The sequence below is a fragment of the Neomonachus schauinslandi genome, chromosome 5 (genome assembly GCF_002201575.2).
Source record: "Neomonachus schauinslandi chromosome 5, ASM220157v2, whole genome shotgun sequence".
NCBI lineage: Eukaryota > Metazoa > Chordata > Mammalia > Carnivora > Phocidae > Neomonachus > Neomonachus schauinslandi.
The window spans coordinates 126,907,479-126,926,898 of NC_058407.1; the positions used below are offsets into that span (position 1 = coordinate 126,907,479).

The 19,420-nt window shown below is 38.2% G+C and overlaps 1 protein-coding gene across 4 annotated transcripts in view; it reads left to right on the top strand.

Moving 5' to 3' along the window:
• Positions 1-19,420, top strand: part of USP6NL (USP6 N-terminal like) — a 185,444-nt gene that overhangs the window by 104,671 nt on the left and 61,353 nt on the right. For all 4 annotated transcript variants that reach the window (XM_021696682.1, XM_021696681.1, XM_044915010.1 and 1 more), the window contains 2 exons: positions 232-314; positions 10,594-10,633. In XM_021696682.1, the coding sequence (XP_021552357.1) occupies positions 232-314; positions 10,594-10,633 (123 nt within the window). The remainder of the gene's footprint in view (positions 1-231; positions 315-10,593; positions 10,634-19,420) is intronic.

Consider the following 19,420-nt stretch of genomic DNA (forward strand, 5'->3'; position numbering starts at 1 on the left):
GTTGCTGGAATACGGGATCTTCTGAAGCTTGTAACTGGGAAGTAGTGATTATATTGCCAAAAGTAGTTTGTTTGTTTTTTTTTTAAAGTTAATTTAGGTTGGTAGTGTCTCATTTTTAACTCTTATTATTAATTCATAAAAAATTAACTCTTGTTTTGTGGTCTTCTTGTTTTAAGTAATTATTCAGTTTTATAAATTCCCAATAATACCCTTCTTTGTCCCCTATTACAGGGACGAGAAGGTGCAGAGATTGAACCTTGGGAGGATGCTGATTACCTTGTTTACAAAGTCACGGATAGATTTGGCTTTTTACAGTAAGTTGCATTGTTTGAAAGCTAACTTTTTTATTATAATGTTTCTGTGGTGACCTGTTATATTGATTTTCTTTATTTTTAATCGCACAGCTGTGAATAAGATTCCAGGAGTAGTCCTGCAATGTGCTTTTTGTTATTAAATTCCTGGCATTTTTCGGGGCGCCTGGGTGGCTCAGTCGTTAAGCGTCTGCCTTCGGCTCAGGTCATGATCCCAGGGTCCTGGGATCGAGCCCCACATCGGGCTCCCTGCTCCGCAGGAAGCCTACTTCTCCCTCTCCCACTCCCCCTGCTTGTGTTCCCTCTCTCGCTATCTCGCTCTCTGTCAAAAAATAAATAAAAATTTACTTAAAAAAAAAAAAAATTCCGGCATTTTTAACCTCTATGATTAACCTTGAACTATATAGTTAAGAATACGATCTTTAATATTTGTTGTATTTTAATAAGAACATAAAGTGCAATAAATGAGTTATATTAATAATCTAGCAGAATTAAGTGGAAATGAATAATAATTTGTATTTCAAAAATAATTACAAAACATTTCATTTTATGTAAATGCATTTTTAAAATAATTAGCAATTAGAACTTTAGTGTTATGCAGCCTAGAAATGAACAATGAAAGGAAATGCTGTTGATCTTTCCCATAGTTATAAATGTCTTTGTGTTATTGCTTCTCAGAATTAATTCCATTTATCCTGAGTATGTTATATAAAGAGTTGAGAGAGGTCTAGACTACTGTAAAGGGGCTAAAGTGATTTTGACTCTTGAAAACATCCTGCTAGTGATGCAAATTCTGCCTGTTCCAGTTCTGGCATTGTTTGGGCAGATCCCTACAGGCTAGAGACTTCTCTTCATCTCTATAGTTTGTTTGCTTCCATCCAATTTAGTGAGTAATTTCTCATTCAAATTTATTCTTTTCCAGTCTGATTTACTATAAATAGGAAAAAGCCAGAGTTTTTTTTCTTTTTAATTTTAGGATATATGATTACATTTTGAAGGAAAAAATAGAATTTCTTGATAGTTCATAGCAGTAACTTGTAGTACTCAGACTTTGTTTTCTCCTTCTGTTGAGTTTTCTTGCATTTAGAAAGTATTTTTTGGTATCTTCTTTTTCTTTGGGTAGAACAAGCAAACAAAGTTAAGAGAAACAGCTCTGGGAGTTAGAGAATGTGTGCCCTTCATGTGGCTTCACTTGTTGCAGTTAACCCTTTCATGCCTCATCTGTAAAATGGAATCATCACTGCTCTACATACTTTATAGTTGAAGCTTTGAAGAAATAAAATGATAGAATGCCATATAAAGGTCTGGACAAATATAAGGTGTTGTTATTATACCCAGTGACATTAGCATAACCAGAGTGTTCTCTTGAGTAGTTATAATTAGAAGACTTTGAACTTTAACAGACCAGCAGAGCAGTATTTAACTATGATGAAACACTCTTCTTAAATTAAACCCCCACTTCCACTTTTTTTTTTTAAATAAATCAAACTTGGCCACAAATGTGGCAGGAAATGGTTACACATTTGTGTGGGTTAGTGTGCAGATCTGAGATATGGGATGAAGTTTTAAAGGACAGTTTGAGCTTTTAGCCCCATCAAGATCAGTGGATCCCAAACTTGTCTGCACACTAGAATCAGCTGAGAAATTTTTCTTAAAAATAAATTTCTGGGCTCTATCCCAGATTTTGATTCAGAAGGTGCAATATAACTTAGCTTATTTTGGCCTTCTCAAGTGACTGTATATTGGGAGTGAACCACCAAAAGAGATGTTTATATCATAAAATGGTCTAATATAGTATAAACGACATGTGAAAAACCTGTGCATTCCAAAAGGTTCTAGTAATTACCCAAAATCTCTTTTCTCATTGCTTGAAACATGTTTAGTCCATCCATTATTTATCTTACTAATATTAGCTAGTATTTATTGAGCACTTACTGTGTGTCAGGCACTGTTCTAAGCCCTTTACATGGATAACTCATTTATTCCTCTCCAAAACTCTTTGGGGTAGGTACTCTTTTTATCTTTTTTTTAGATGAACCTGAAGCAGAAAGTGGTCAACCACCTGGCCCAAGTTGTGTTGACTGTGTCAAATGTGGGCTGTAGACTTCGGCAGTCTTATTACAGCAGGGCCTGTGTTCTGAACTTCTGCAGTATACTGCCTGTTACTACTCTCCTGTATTTAATTAATTAATTAATTAACTAACTAACTAATTAATTAATTTTTAAGATTTTACTTATTTATTTGTCAGAGAGAGAGAGAGAGAGCACAAGCAGGGGGAGCGGCAGGCAGAGCAGGCAGAGGGAGAAGCAGACTCCCCCGCCGAGCAGGGAGCCCGATGCGGGACTCGATCCCAGGACCCTGAAATCATGACCTGAGCTGAAGGCAGCCGCTTACCCGACTGAGCCACTCAGGCATCCCTCTCCTGTATTTTAAATGAGAGAAACACAAAAGTGCTTTGACACGCCTAGAAAGAAATTTGAAGGCAGTCACTTGTATGAAGGTATATACGTCAGAAAGCTAAGCTCACCACTTCTTTGAAAATGAAGCCAATTGGTACCAGTTCTCATATGATCACACTAATTTTTTAATTTATACCATCGTGCAGTCCTGAAGCATCCAGCACAAATGAAAATAATGAAGCAGAGAAATGGATTTTAGTGTAATGTTAGGCTTTGTTAAATTTTACCAAACTTGATTTTTGTTACAATGCCTAATTTAAGTAAAACACATTCTCCAGAGGTTGCTGCTGGTGCCTTCCACTGCTTGTCACTGTAGCCTGAAGTTTTTTTTTTTTTTTTTTTTGCACTATTGAATAAAGTCAGTTGGCTTAGGCATTTAGATATTGCCTTCTATCACACCTTGATCGAAGAGCCTTTCTTTCTGCTGTTTTAGTTCTCTGCAATTTTTGATTGGTTCTGCAGTGAAATTGGGTTTTAAGTGTCAATGTCAATACAATACAGTGGACAAAAGTAACTTTGTGATCTTCTCTGAAGGCTGCTGACTTCATATCTAATTACAGTTTTAGTAACTTAAATTGCTTGTTATGATATGTGACAGTATTAACAAAAGCAGTATAGGCCTAACTTGGCTTTATAACAGATTTCACAATAAATATAAAAATGGTTGCCAAACCAGCTTGGCTTGATGCTGCAACAGGAAGGTCTTTGTTTAGGATTCAGAAATGGGGAGTTATCCCTGGTCTGGATGCCTGTGACAGAGTTACATCTGGAGAATGGAGAAATCAAGTGTGTTTAAGAGTTAGAGAAATTTTGAAATTTGAACTTTCAACATTTTTATCAAAAATAGTCACTGCTGGTCTGTTCAGCTTGGAATGCTTGGAATTTGGATAATGATAGAGCTTTTAGGTCAGAAGTTATTAATAGAATTAGAAGGAAATTGTATCAAAAATAAAGATAAAATTAATATCAAGCTTCAGATTTTCAACTAATCAAAAGGTGTATATTTGAAAAAATTAGCAAATTGTCTGTAGTTTACTATGACTATATAAATATTTGAAAGCCAAAATAAAGGTGTTTTTGTTTTTAAAGAACTTCTGTTTTGATGACAAGAGCTTGCGAACTCTTTCTACTTGTCTAATCCTTTTGATTAGAGTAAATCTAAACTTAGATAGACTTAACTGCAAAAAACAAAATTTAGTCAACATACTCAATTTACTGATTTTAGCAAGTTAAGTTTTAAGTTTCCCGGTGAAATTTTGTCTCACGGAAATATGCCACCTGAGGTATTGAAAAATTACAGGCACATATACTCTAGTTAATAATTCTTTTAAGTTTAAAGCAGATGAAAACAGATTGAGTTAAGGCCCCTCTCTTTCCAGGGATGACTGTGTGTTGTTTTTACTTACTGTGTTTCTATGAGGTATGGCTTCTTGTTGTCAGCGTGGCATTTTCTTTTAGCAACTTCTATGTACCTCTTTCCTTTAGAGGACAAACCTTTGTTTTTTAAAGTGGGGTCAGGCAAACATTTTCTGTGAAGAGCCGGATAGGAAATATTTTTGGCTTTGTGGACCTTGTGATCTTTGTCATAATGATTCAACTCTACTGTTGTAGCGTGAAAACAAGCACAGACAATACACGAATGAGCATGGCAGTGTTCCATTAAAACTTTATTTACAAAAGTGGGCAGTGGGCCGGATTTGACCCATGGGGCTGTAGTTTGCTGACCTAAAGGAATATTCTGTACACATCCAGACTTTGGTCTTTCTTTTCTTCTACTTGGAGAATATGTAAGTGGCAAGGGGAAGATGCATCTATGCATGCCGGCATGTGTTCACCCTTTTATTCCATACTTTCACTCAGCAACATTTAGTGCCCTCCTGCAGCCTGCCAGCCACTGTGCTTGAGGCCGGTGCTGTGCTTTACATGTGTATTTTAGACATTGTGTGTAGCTTTTGGAAAGGCAGCAATCCCCTGCTTTCTCCTTGGAAGGCTGTGAAGATTAATGCACGCCATCACAGAAATCTGAGGAGGAAAAGTTCTATGGCGATCAGTGTTGTGCACACAGCAGATTTTGTATAAAAGGTTTTAGGTATGGAGCAATAATGCAAGAAAATCCATACAGGAAAACTTGACCACATCTTTGCTCTTTCATCCATCTAAGCAGTCTCAAGACTGTTTTCACAATTCAGCATCCATCCATTATGGAGGGAATAGACCTCATCAGGAATGAGGCCACATAAGACAGACCCACAGCTAACATCATACCCAATGGTGAGAAGCTGAAGCTTTTCCTCCGAGACCAGGAACAGAACAAAGATGCCCACTCTTGCCACTTTTAATCACATAGTTAGATAAGAAAAAGAAATAAAAGTCCAGATTGGAACAGAAGAAGTAAAACTGTCTCTATTTGCAAATGAAATGATTTTATATATAGAAAACCATTAAGACTCCACCAAAAAAATTGTTAGAACTGATAAATGAATTCAGTAAAGTTGCAGCATACAAAATCAATATACAATAATCAGTTGCATTTTTATATATAGTAAAAGCTATCAAAAAGAAATTAAGAAAATAATTCTGTTTATAACTGCATCAAAGAGAATAAAATAGCTAGGAATCAGTTTAACCAAGGAGAAAAAGACATACTCTGAAAACTGTAAGACACTGATGAAAGAAATGTAAGATGATACAAATAAATGGAACAAGTTCCATACTCATGGATTGGAAGAATTGATTTTGTTAAAATGTCCATACTATCCAAAGCTATCTACAGATTCAGTGTAATACCTATCAAAATGCCAATGGCATGTTTCACAAAAATAGAATGTGTACAGTCTTAAAATTTGTATGGAACCACGCAAGACCAAAATAGCTAAAGCAATCTTGAGAAATAAGAACAAAGCATCATACTTCATGATTTCAAACTCTATTACAGAGCTTGAGTAGTAAAACATTATGGTATTGGTGTAAAAATAGAAACATAGATTGATGGAACAGAATTGAGAGTCCAGAAATAATCCTATGCAAATATGGTCAGTTAATTTACAACAAAGCAGCCAAGAATATACCTGCGGAAGGGACAGTCTTTTCAGTAAGTGGTGGTGGGAAAACTGGGCAGCCACAGGCAGAAGAATGAGTGGATTAAAGGCTTAAGTGTAAGACCGGAAACCATAAAACTCCTAGAAGAAAACATAGGCCCTAAGCTCCTTGACATCGGTCTTGATTTTGATTTTTTGGATCTGATACCAACAGCAGAGACAACAAAAGCAAAAATAAACAGGTGGGACTACGTCAAACCAAAAAGCTTTTGTACAGCATATAAAAAGGGCAGCCTACCAAATGAGAGAAAGTATTTTCAAAATAGGTGTCTGATAAGGGGTTAATATCCAAAATATGTAAAGAACTCATACAACTAAGTAAAAAATAATCTGATTAAATAATGGGCAAAGAACCAGAATAGACATTTCCCCAAAGAAGACATACAAATGGCTACCAGACACATGAAAAGATGCTTAACATCACCAATCATCAGGGAAATCCAAATCAAAGTCACAATGAGCTATCTCCTCATATCTGTTAGAATAGCTGTTATTAAAAAGACAAGAAATAACAACTTTTGGCAAGGATGTGGAGAAAAGGGAACCCCCGTGCACTGCCTGTAGGAATGTAAAATGATGCACCTACTATGGAAGACAGTATTAAAAAATTAAAAATAGAACTACTTAGGGATGACTGGGTGGCTCAGTTGGTTAAGCATCTGCCTTCACTCAGGTCATGATTCCAGGGTCCTAGGATCGAGCCCCACATTGGGCTCCTTGCTCAGCAGGGAGCCTCCTTCTGACCTCTCCCTGCCACTTCCCTTGCTTGTTCTCTCTCTCTCTGTCAAATAAATAAATAAAATCTTTACCAAAAAAAATTAGAACTACTTATGATCCAGCAGTTCTACTTCTGGGTATTTATCCAAAGGGAAATCACTATCTCAAAAAGATTTTTATACCTCCCCTGCCCTGTGTTCATTGCAACATTATTTACAATAGCCAAAACATGGAAATAACCTAAGTTGTCCATTGATGGATGAACAGATAAAGAAAATGTGTTCTCACACACACACATACACACACACACAGCCATAGAGGCATATTATTCAGCCACAAAACAGAATGAAATTTTACCATTTGTGACAACATGGATGGACCTTGAGGACATTATCCTAGGTGAAATAAATCAGATAAAGACAAATACTGTATGTTATCAATTATATGTGGAATCTAAAACAACCAAACAAAAGGGGCACCTGGGTGGCTCAGTCGTTAAGCGTCTGCCTTTGGCTCAGGTCATGACACCAAGGTCCTGGATCGAGCCCCACATTGGGCTCCCTGCTCAGCGGGAAGCCTGCTTCTCCCTCTCCTACTCCCCCTGCTTGTGTTCCCTCTCTCACTGTCTCTCTCTCTCTCTCTCTCTGTTAAATAAATAAATAAATAACTCTTAAAAAAAATTAAACAACCACACACAAAAAAATGAACTCATAGATACACAGAACAGGTTGCTGGTTGCCAGAGATGGGATGGGGAGTGGTGGCGGTGCTGGGAGGTAGGCAAAATGGGTGAAAGTGGTCAAAAGGTACAAATTTCTAGTAATAAGGTAAATAACTCCTGGGAATGGAGTGTACAGCATGGTGGCTATAGTTAATAATACTGTATTGTATATTTGACAGTTGCTAAGGGAGTAGATCTTAAAAGTTTTCCTCACAAGGGAAAAGCCAAAAAATGTGTAGCTGTGTGGGGTGATGGATGCTAACTAAACTTAAAATAGTAATCATTTTGTGATATATATATATATTACATATATATATATGTAATATATATATCTCAAATCATTATGTTGTACACCTAAAACTAATACAATGTTATATGTCAGTTATATCTCAAAAAATTTAAAAAATAAATTTCAAAAATGCATATGAAAAAACACTTGGTTAGTGGGAGTTCAGTAACTGTTTGGTGATATGATGGTGTTCCTGCACAGACAAGCACATCCTGGGGTGGGGGTTGTGACAGGGCAAAAGGAAATAATGTAAAATATTGAGGTGGAGGGAAATCCAACACCAAGTCTGTCTACTTCTGGATATCGCCTAAGGCCGACTTTGGTTGTATGTATGCTCCTGCATCTCGCTCTCCCAGGGTTTTCAGTAGTATGGTTCGGTGTTAGGGTGGGGCGGGATGCTGAGAGCAGTCCTGTCTCATCTTGAAGCTCACAAGTGCGTTCTGTAGGACCTGAGCACACAGGCCACGCGGCCTGAGCAGATAGATGATCAGCATCATTCCACAGACAAGTGCAAAATTTGGTTCTGATTCAGTGTTGGGAATAGGCACAGTGAGGTTTGTTAGTCTTGTTTAGTAAATAGGAGGACACCAAAGAAATGTACCCAGTACCTTCAAAGAACTAATCCTTTGGTAAGCACCCAGAGTTGGCACTTCATTTGGAGTTGGAAAGTTCAAATAAACAGTTATCAGGGTCTGTTCAAATCAGCTGTACAAAAAGTACAAAAAGTTACTCTTGCCCAGGGCAGCCTACTCACCCCAGAAATATCGGTCTTAGTGTGCACAAAGGGTTCAGATGTTCCTAGTCTTTCAAGATGTCACTGCTGACCCTATTCATCTAAGAAATAAATTCCAGCGGTGCTGATAAGCCCTTTTTCTGCCAGTAAGTGAAGAATGGATAGATGTACTTTTAAATTGGAAGTTACATCCTGTGCCATTCATACATCATTGGCTCTAGTAATCAGGATTACAGATTAGCAGGGAAATGTAGACTCTGAGCATAATGAAAGATATAAAAAAACCAAGGTGTCACCTTCAGTAAAGGTGAGTGGACACTTTACATTTAAAAAAAAAAAGACTTTTATATTAAATCCTCAGTTTTTTTTTTTTTTTCTTCTTGAGAATTGGTTTCTTAGGCCTTTCTTCATATACTGCTGCAGAATCTGAAGATCTTGTTCATCTTGGTTTGAACCCACAGGGCTAGAGAGATGGAATTGAGCATCTCTATGATAGGCTAAATGACTGTGACTAAGTGAAATGTTAGCTTTCTTATCTCTGAAGTGAAGGGTTTGGACTATCTCTCTAAGATCTCTTTTGGCTGTTACACTTTCTGTCAGTTCCGTTGCTATAGGTTGGTTTGTGGTTCACCTAAGGACTCTTCAGAGTAGCAAAAGAGTGCCTTTGAACATACTGGACTCTTGAATACTAATGTACTATACTCTTAAAAATGGTATTATGTTTAAAAGCGATTCATTGTGTTCTAAAAAAAAAATGGTATTATGTGGTTCAAGAGAAAGAAAGACAAGAATCTGTGTCATTGCGAAAACATCAGTATTACTGAGGTAGCAGTTCAAAGCACAGAACTTTGTTACAGATAGCTCATTGTTTTTATATTACTGGCAGTTAATACAAGAGTCTCAGCATGCTTTAGGTTAGAGCTGATATCACAGTATTACTGTATCAGAGAAATGAATTTGGTCTTTTGTTGTATATTTAAAAATCTCATCCCTGTTGAAGTTTTGACAAATGAAACTTTCCTAATTTATAGAATTAGATTTTCCTTTCCCTTTTTCTTTTCTTTCTTTCTTTCTTTTTTTTTTTTTTAAAGATTTTATTTATTTGACAGAGAGACAGCGAGAGAGGGAACACAAGTAGGGGGAGTAGGAGAGGGAGAAGGTTTCCCGCTGAGCATGGAGCCCGATGCGGGGCTCGATCCCAGGATCCCGGGATCATGACCTGAGCCAAAGGCAGACACTTAACCGACTGAGCCACCCAGGCACCCCAGATTTTCCTTCCTCATTCATAAATCTTTTGGAGGCTATTTTATTTCCTTATAGCATTTAAATATATATATATATATATATATATTTATGTAAGGTTTTATTTATTTATTTGAGAGACAGATAGCAAGAGAGAGCAGGAGTGGGGAGGAGAGAGAGCAGCAGGCTCCTCCCTGAGCAAGAGCCTGATGCGGGGCTTGATCCAAGGATCCGGGGATCATGACCCAGGCTGAAGGCAGACGCTTAACCGACTGAGCCACCCAGGCACCCCGATCCATATACCATTTTTTTAAAAAGCAATCAGTTGTTATAGGCCATAGTTTGAGCCAGAGAGTGGAGGTGATATTGTAGAGTAGAGGTTGGTGAACTATAGCCTGCAGGTCACATTCAGCTCACCACCTGTTTTTGCAAACATTTTGTGGGAATAAAACCACACTCAGTCTACTATTACCTGTGTCTACTTGTGCAATACAACATTACAGTTGAATAGTTAATGACAAAGACTGTATGGTCTGCAAAGCCTCATGTATTCACTGTTTAAATATTTACCTTCACAGAAGAAGGTTGCTGACTCCTGGTCTACAGGAGTGTTGTCCAGTAGGACATTCCTGCAGTGGTGGGAATATTCTTTCTATATACACGCTGTTCAAAACGATAGCCTCTGTCTGTGTGACCACTGTCGTGCACTTGAACTGTGGCTAGGGTGAGACTGAAAAACTGAATTGTTAATTTGAACTTAACATTTTAGATTAAATAGCCACATGTGGCTGGAGATGACTGTCTTAGACGGCGTATGTCTAGAGATTTGAAGATAGGGGACCTTGTGGGTTCAGAACCGCTAATTGTTTTATATTGAATTTGGCAGAATGGAAGCTTATGTAATATGATCCATTCTTGTGATGACGATAAATGGTTATATATCATATGTACCCATAGGTATATGATTTTTTAAAAGTTCACTATGATTTCAGCTATTTCATATATACTATTTTTCATTTGCAGTGAGGAGGAGCTCCCGTATCATAATGCAGCTATGGAACGGGTGAGTCCAGCTCTGCATGTATTTATCGTTACCAGTGATGTTTATCAGAGGAATAAAATCTCCACCTTTGTGATTTTGAGTGCCATGTTACATGTAAATGGTGCAGGCATTCAAATTTTACTCTAAGAAAGTAATTAACGGTGAAACAATTTTAGGAGATTTTTGGAACTTCTGATAGATACTTGAAAAGAAGAAAGGTAGCAGTTATCAGAGACTTGTATTCTAGACAGTTCTCAGTCTAGGAGTGCTTCACATGTACAGCCTTTGAAGAACACAAGCTCTTGGGACCCTCCTGAGTCTGTTAGGTCAGACTCTCTGGGCAGGAGCTCACGTAGGTCATTTGTGGAAAGCTTCACAAGTGATTCTCATGTACTCTGTAGCTCATAAAGCAGGATTCTAGACCAGGAACTTTTTGTAATAGAACTATTCCATGAGGTTGTAACCAAATTTCCTATGAACAGCAACAACAGAAGTTTGCTTTAATCAGATAAGTCTATTAGCTTTTAAGGACTTTAAGAAATCTTATGTATCGTAAACTTGTCACTTTTTTTTTAAAGTTAGTGTTTCCCCTTTTTTCATTATACTTGGCTAGGCAGCTGGTCCCATAGCTGTGTGTGCATGAGAACTAGGGATTGAATGTTTTAAGGCTGGTCAGAATCTCCCTCCCCTTCTCTGTTTTTTTCTGTACCAAGAAATGAATTGCAGAATGAAAAGCAGGCTACTGATTGGGATTATCTTCAGTTTATGTTTGATGGGGGAAGGAGGCTGAGTTTCAGATAATGGAGGTAAAGAATTGGAATGAGAATCTGAGAAATACTTTAGAAAATCTTCCTAAAATAAACAATTTCTGAAAATAAGAAAATGAAGCATACCTTTAAGATGCAGACAGAATTGCCATTTGAAGATTCTTATAGGTACTTTCTATAGTTGAATTCTCTTGTGACTGCCTCATTTTCTCCCAGTATCATAACCTTGATGTTTTGGCAAATGAGTTTCTTTCTTACAATAGATACATTATTGAGTAGCAACTGTGTATCAAGCACTGGACTAGGTACTGCCTAGAATACTAGGGTCAAATAAAGAGGTAGTTTCTGCCTTTGAGACACTCACTGTCCGTCCAGTCACTAGAGGAAGATCAAGTGAGACAAAAGGTGGGAGATTATTGGTGGCTTCTATCAGTCCAGTTTGAAATGGGAATCTGAGAATCTGTTCCCACTCTCTGACCATTTTCCCTCTTGTCTAGTGTCCTGACTTCACTGATCCTTGGACCTCACTGATAAAACCACTGTTACATTATCCTTCACCAAACTCATGTCTTCATTCCCCTCTCTCTACAGCTGAAATTCTACTGTAGGTCAGTACAGTCACTCCCATACACCTTCACCTCCCTTGCCTCTCTTGCTGCCTCTGGACTAAAGTCCAGGCCAACTTTCAGGCAGGAAAGCATGCTGTTACTAGTCAATTTTTGCTCCATTTCAACTATTGGAACATTCTCTTTCCTCCTCAGACTTCCAGTACCTCCTCTGTCCTCTCAGCTCATGTTCTTTTTATTTCTTATAAGAAAATAGAAGCAGGCAGAGAACTTCCACAAACTTCCACAACCACAGCTACCCACCTGTCTTCATCTGTGCTTATAGGCCCTCATCACTATGAGTGATTAGACTTGTTCAGGGACATCACTCGAGCTGTCCTTCCCTCCCTCTCCCGAATTCTTTCTCTTTCTGCTTGATTGTTCCCATCAGAGTAAAATTTATTACTTCTCCTGTAAAGCAACAACAATAATACCAATCTTCTTTTGCCCCATTTCCTCCGTAGAACTACCCTGATTCTCTTTTGCTCTTACAGCAAAACTCCTCGAAAGAGGTGTCTATACTCTCTTTTCCATTTCTTTCCTGCATTTCCTTCTTGCATGTCAGATTTTTAACTTCCCACCCTTATCCCCACCCCCCTTCTGGCCTGTATTAGGGTCTCTAATTGCCTTTGTACTGTGTCATCCAGTAGGCAGTTTTCAGTTTTCCTCTTGACCTACCAGCAGTTTTTGATGTGGTTGGCTATGGTCTCATTCTTACACATTCTTTCTTCCCAGCCTTCAGACCCTCAGGTTCTCCGCATGTTCTTTCCTTACTGGTTGCTTGTTCTCAGTTTCCTCTGCTTGTTCCTTGTCATCTCCTGGATCTCTGTACTTTGAGGTACCCCAGGGCCCAAGCCTTTGGAACTTCGCTTTCCTGTCTGTATTTTTTCCTTGTTAATCTCATCTCGTCTTTTGGTTTTAAATGCCAACCGTATGTTGATGACTTGGCTCCCTGAATCCCATACTTGTATATCCTTGCATATACATTTAAATGTCTACACTTAGATGTCTGACTTAATCTGTGCACTTAGATGTCTAACAAATGCCCAAACAGGAGTTTCTGTTGTTTTCTCTCTTTTTTTAAAGATTTTATTTATTTATCTGACAGCGAGAGACACAGCGAGAGAGGGAACACAAGCAGCGGGAGTGGGAGAGGGAGAAGCAGGCTTCCCGGGGAGCAGGGAGCCCGATGCGGGGCTTGATCCCAGGGCGCTGGGATCATGACCTGAGCCAAAGGCAGGCGCTTAACGACTGAGCCACCCAGGTGCCCCTGTTATTCTCTTTAAATCCATTCTGTTAACAGACTTCCCTGTGTCAGTAAATGGGAGCTCTACTCTTCTGGTTGTTCAGTCTAAAACTTCTAAGTTATCTTTGACTTTCTTTCTTTCATAGTCTGCATTTCATTTGTCAGCAATCCTGTGAGCTCTGCCTTCAAAATGTATTCAGAATTTGATGACTTACCATCACCACTTCTGCCACCCTGTTCACTGTAACCTCTCTTCTGGAACTTTCTATCTTCCTGCTTCTGCTATTTTCCCCCTTTCTCCCCCATGATCTTCCTGTTCACCAAAAGAGATAGAATGAGCCTGTTAAAGTAAGTAAGATCATGACACTCTGCACTTGATCTTAGCCAAAAGGCTGAGAAGCGATGGGAGATCATGACACTCTGATTGGAACATTGTGTTGCCTCTCAGTCATATCCACAATAAAACAGGAAGTCCTTAGAGTGACCTTCAAAGCCCTGTATGATGTGCTTTTTGTTAAGGCTTTCATTTCGTCTTCACTGCCTTCTCTTCCTTACTCATTGGCCTCCATAGTGGTTCCGGAACATGCCTGCCATATTCCTTCTTTGGCTGCTTCCTCTCTGGGGCACTTCCCGGCCTCGTCCCACAGTAGCTACGAGACACCTTCCATTTCCTTTGCTATTTACTCACGTATCACCTTCAGAATAAGACCCTCCTCCCTGACCATCATATCTAAAATTGGGAACTCCCTCCCTCCACACATGCTAATTATCTCTCACCTTCCTCTGTTTTTCTCTTTAGCACCTAACGCTATTTCACATTCTAAGTATGTTACTCGCTTCTTTATTTTGTCTGTTTGCTCACTAGGTTGCCATTTCTATGGGTCGGTTATCTACTCTGTTCACAGCTGTACCCCCAGAACACAGAGCCTTGCATGTAGTATATGCTTAGTAAGTGGTGGCTGAATGCATAATCCAATGAATGTAACAGCTGCTTTATAACACTAAATATGGACTTAAATACTTTTGAATGTTACAGTGGCCTTTATTTGAGAAATTAGGGAGAGAAGAATCGGAAGGTATCTTTTAACAATAGATACCCATATTTGGCAAAATATAATCTGGCAACCCAGTATAGACTTCTGCCTTCATTGCCCCTGCTTGTTTTTCTTTTGTATAGTTTTCTGGTGCAGAAAGTTCAGAAGTCTGGGAACTGGTGATATAGATGATTCAAGGGTGACAATGAGGGAAAGAAGAAGTAGAAGACAAAACTAGTGCAGGATGCATGCTTGAAGGAGGTTGTCTTTACATTTTTGTTTTTTAAGAGACTTGCCTGTAGAATAAAAGACCTACCCAGTTATGCTTATAATTAATTGGTTGTTTACTTTAAAGAGTTTAATAGGAAGTCACTAAAAAAATCTTTGCATACCTTAATAATTTAACATTAAGACAATTTTATATTCATTTGCCAATCTTTTACTGGGAAAGAGACAGGATTCTGAGGCTGCTCATTGAGATTCCATTTATGCCTTTTGTATAAGTTTTGCCTAAAGCTGCTCTCCTATTACATGACCTGCCTTTTATACTCTTGGTCTCTTTAAAGTGGAATGAGAACTCTAGACACACACAAAGCAGTCTGAGACTGTAAACTTTTTAGTTTATCAGAATTTCCCCCAATTTTTCTGGTTTAAGTTTAGTTCATTATTCTTCAGTGACTTCCTAGTCCTAATGGCCAAGCCTGCAGTTTCCAGGAAGCTAATAAAAAATTCTGCATGTATTATTTCATTGAATAACATCAATGGAAATAGTACCTTGCTGAATCCTACACGTATTTATTAATCTTTACAAAGCATACACTTGAAGCATGCACTTACTGTCTTTTGGGAAGACTTGTACACTAATGCGTGGTCAAGTAATCGTGGTTTTAGTTCCAGCTTTGCCATTATTTTGCATAAGGCCATTCTCTGTTTAAAATAGGGGTAGTAGTCGGCAGTCCCTCCTAAGAGGATCAGTGTTGATATTGCAGAGTGCTTTGGATTCCCCCAAACAGGCATTTAAACAAACAATCACATTCATTATATTTACCCAGCAGAGAACAATATTAATAATGGATTATATTGTTTCTTTGAGCTTAATTGATGTTTTTAATAAGGAGGAAAGGATATGTAAGGCTATGAATTTTCATGAGTTCAGCTATTCCTTTATGTAGTGCGGTATTTTGCATAGCTTATAGAATATTGGAGCCTATTCATATCTTTAAAAACTGTATCTTAATTTTATGTGGTGTGAAATCTTACTCAAAATACATGACCAATAGACTTTTTAGTGTCGTTATTCTGTCAAAACAGGACTCTCCTTCCTGTACTTCTTGTCCTCTCCTGACCTCTGCTGGTGAGGTCTAGGTGCGTGTGACTCTGGTCCACTGTCCTCAGTCACTTGTCCTAATACTCAAACAGGAGAGACAAAAAAAGCATCTGAGGACTTGAACTTTAGTAAAGTTCCAAAATTTCTTATTCTAGAAGAGAAGGCCATTTAACATCCACCCATGTGTTGTGTATATGTGTAGCCATTACTGTTGGGGTTATTAACATGTTAACAATATGGAGGGGCCTGGGACTACACAGGAGATAAGTTAGTACCATGTGGATGATTCCACAGTTGTCAAGTACTTACTGTTCAGTTGGTCCTGCATAGGGTTAAAAATATAGTCTGAGATCACTGGAGATTGAGAAGCAGCAAAGAAGACATTGGTCCCAGCCAGTTTTAATCCTTATACCTTCCTTGCCTGAGTAGAAGGGGCCAGTCCGACTCAGAGGGGCATCAACTTAGGACAATCAGGTATCAGATTGCAAACTCAAATGGAAGTTTAGTCCTTTTCTGAAAATAGTTCCTGGGAAGAAAAGTGCACAACAGTGTACCGTTTTCATAGTCAGTGGAGGTAATGGAGAGATAGCAAAGGGAATATAGGATAGACATAAAGACCTCGGCATTATTTTCCTTTTGATATATGTTGTTTTGACATTCTCAGGGGAATAGAATTTTCTTATACTATGGTCTCCTATCTGATTTTAACAATTGCAGTGATGAGCTCACCTAGTACCCAGATCTTAGTTTTTGAAAACCATTCCCCATTAAAAAGAACCACTGTTTTTTAAAGAAGTGGCTGCTCTAGGTTTAGGGTAGAAAAAGTATAAAGTAAAGGGACCATGATTATTTTGTGCCAGATAGGGGGGCATGTCTAAAGGATGCACTTGAAGGGGGAAATCTCCAACCAGATAAGAGGCAGTTCTGCCAAATTTGAGACAACTTGAGCTTCTAAAAGAATAATGATGATAGTGGATTATAACACATTGAATAAAATAGTTCTTTTATACCATAGTGCTATTTCAAAGGGAGGAGGGGCTAGAAGAGAAAAACTTTTAAATAGAAAAGTGTCAATTAATAATATAGAAGGAATCATAGAAAAAAACCACCACATCATTTTAGCACCATCAGAATCAGAATCTATTCAGGCAGGGATTATTAGTGGATGATAAGACCATTGAATAGAATTGTTAAGGAACAGGATGTTCACACTCCCTCAAAGTGTGCCACACAGATTACAGTTGACCATTGACCATACAGTGGAGGCAGGAGTGCTGACCCCTCATGAAGTCAAAAATCCACATACAACTGTTTTTTTTTTTTTAAGATTTTCTTTATTTATCTGAGAGAGAGAAAGATAGCGAGAGAGAGAAAGAGAGAGAGTACAAGCGGGGGGAGGGACAGAGGGAGAAGGAGCAGCAGACTCCCTGCTGAGCAGGGAGCCTGACACAGGGCTCCAGCCCAGGACCCTGAGATCATGACCTGAGCTGAAGGCAGACACTTAACCGACTGAGCCACTCAGGCGCCCCTACATACAACTTTTGACTCCCCCAAATCTTAACTGCTTAGCCTACTGTAGACTGGAAGCCAACATAGATGGATAACATGAACAGTCAATTAACTGTTAATAAATACATTTATTACATTTATTAATATGTATTAATCTACTTTATATGCTCTTATGTATTAGATACTGTATTCTTACAATAAAGTAAGCTACTGGTTTAAGTTTAGTTCAGTTTAGTTCAGTTTAGTTAAGTTTAGTTTCTTTTAGAGGAAAGAAAGTGTTATTAAGAAAATTGTAAGGAACAACAATGAATCATGGAACACTATGTCAAAAACTAATGATGTAAGGTGTGATTAACATAACAATAAAAAAGTAAAAGAAAATTGTAAGGAACAGAAAATACATTTACAGTCCTGTACTGTATCACATATAAGTGGACCCATGCAGTTCAAACCGATGTTGTTCAAGAGTGAACTGTATAAGTATTTGGTGCACTGTTCTAACCTTCTGTAGGTTTAAAGTATTTCAAAATAAAAGTTAGGAGAAATAAAGATGTCTGTATTTGAAATCAACAGAGTTATCTAATACCAATTTTGTATAGACTTCTAACATCAGTAGTTCTGTCTTTTGGCACTACTTTGAAAAGTGTTGCCAACATGATGGACTGATACCATTTTTACCATTATGCTACATAAGAGATACTGTTATAATTCATTTCTGGTTATTTCTATGTTACAATGATTGAATTGCTGTCAAAAGTATTTATGATCTTGTTCCATCCATTCATCCTCTTTCTCCTTCCTACCCCTCTACCTCTGGGGTGACAGAATGCTATTATTTGTTTCACAGTGCTGTTTGCTTATCTTTTTTTATATAAATTATGTTTAATTTTAAAATATTTATTTGACTTTTTAAATATAACTGCCACTATTTTAGGTGATGAAATTAAATCAGGAATATATGATATGGTTCCTGTTCTCAAGGAGTTTATACTTGAATAATAACAATAATGATATGGGGCGCCTGGGTGGCTCAGTTCGTTAAGCGACTGCCTTCGGCTCAGGTCATGATCCTGGAGTCCCTGGATCGAGCCCTGTGTCAGGCTCCCCGCTCGGTGGAGAGTCTGCTTCTCCCTCTGATCCTTTCCCCTCTCATGCTCTCTCTCACTCTCTCTCTCTCCAATAAATAAATAAAATCTTTAAAAAAAAAAACAATAATGATAAGATTTGGGCATTTAGGGCAACTAAAACACAGCTGTTAGGTGTTAAAACAATAATCATAATAATTCTTATTTTGTAAACAAGACAACTAAGATACAGAGAGATTAAGCAGTTTGCCCCAAATGAAACTATGAGAAGGAGCAGAATTCACATTTGAATCCAGGCCAGCTGGGTCCTTGGTCCATGCCATAAAATGCTGAGTAAACAGTTAATTTTGCTTGGAGCATGGAGGCATTTGAGAAAGGTTCCAGACCTTTGACATTTGACTGGGTCTTGAGAGGATACGTTTTACCATATGATGGTGGGGAAGAGCATCACAGGCAGACAAATAGCAAACTTTGGTTAAAAAGGTATAAAAACACATCATGTGCTGGGAATGACAAATATTTCAGAGTGGCCAGATGATAAAAGTAGCAAGAAGTAAAACTGGAAGGTGAATGGGACCATATTGTGAAGGGCTGTCCATAAAGTTTGAACTTCATTTGTAGATAGTGAGTAGCCATTGAAGCGTTTTTAACTGTGACTGTGACACATTTTAAAAAGTTGTAGTAGGTGGGATTGAAGACCATCAGGGCTACGAGTAAGGAATTAGTGCCTTCATCTAGGAATTAGGATTGCTGAACTATGTCAAGATTCTCACTTTCTCTTCTATTCTAGTTTGTCTTGGTGTTACTGAGTCCATGACAAGATGGTGTACCTTACCCTGTTTTTCTAGAGCATTCATGTTCACATTTGTCATTTGTGATTTCAGTTACTTCTTACTTCAGAATAAGTTCTGGAACAGTTAGTGGTAGCATGTTTGGTGATAAAGTATATTTTGTCTACGAGTTAGAGATTCATGAGTGGAGGGGGGGCAGGCGGGACAGTCACTTGCACTCAAGTCAGGTGTGGCTGAATTGATGGCATTATGGAGTTAACATTTAAACTTGATGGAACTACTGACACTTAATTTTTAAATCCTGCAGCCCGGGGCTTTTCCCAACATGTATCTTTTTTTCCCCCCCTTCCCTTTGGGGAAAGAAAAGCATACTTATTAATGGTTTTTAAAATTGTGCGTGTGTGTGTGTGTGTGTGTGTTTTGTTCTTGCATGTTATTGTGTAG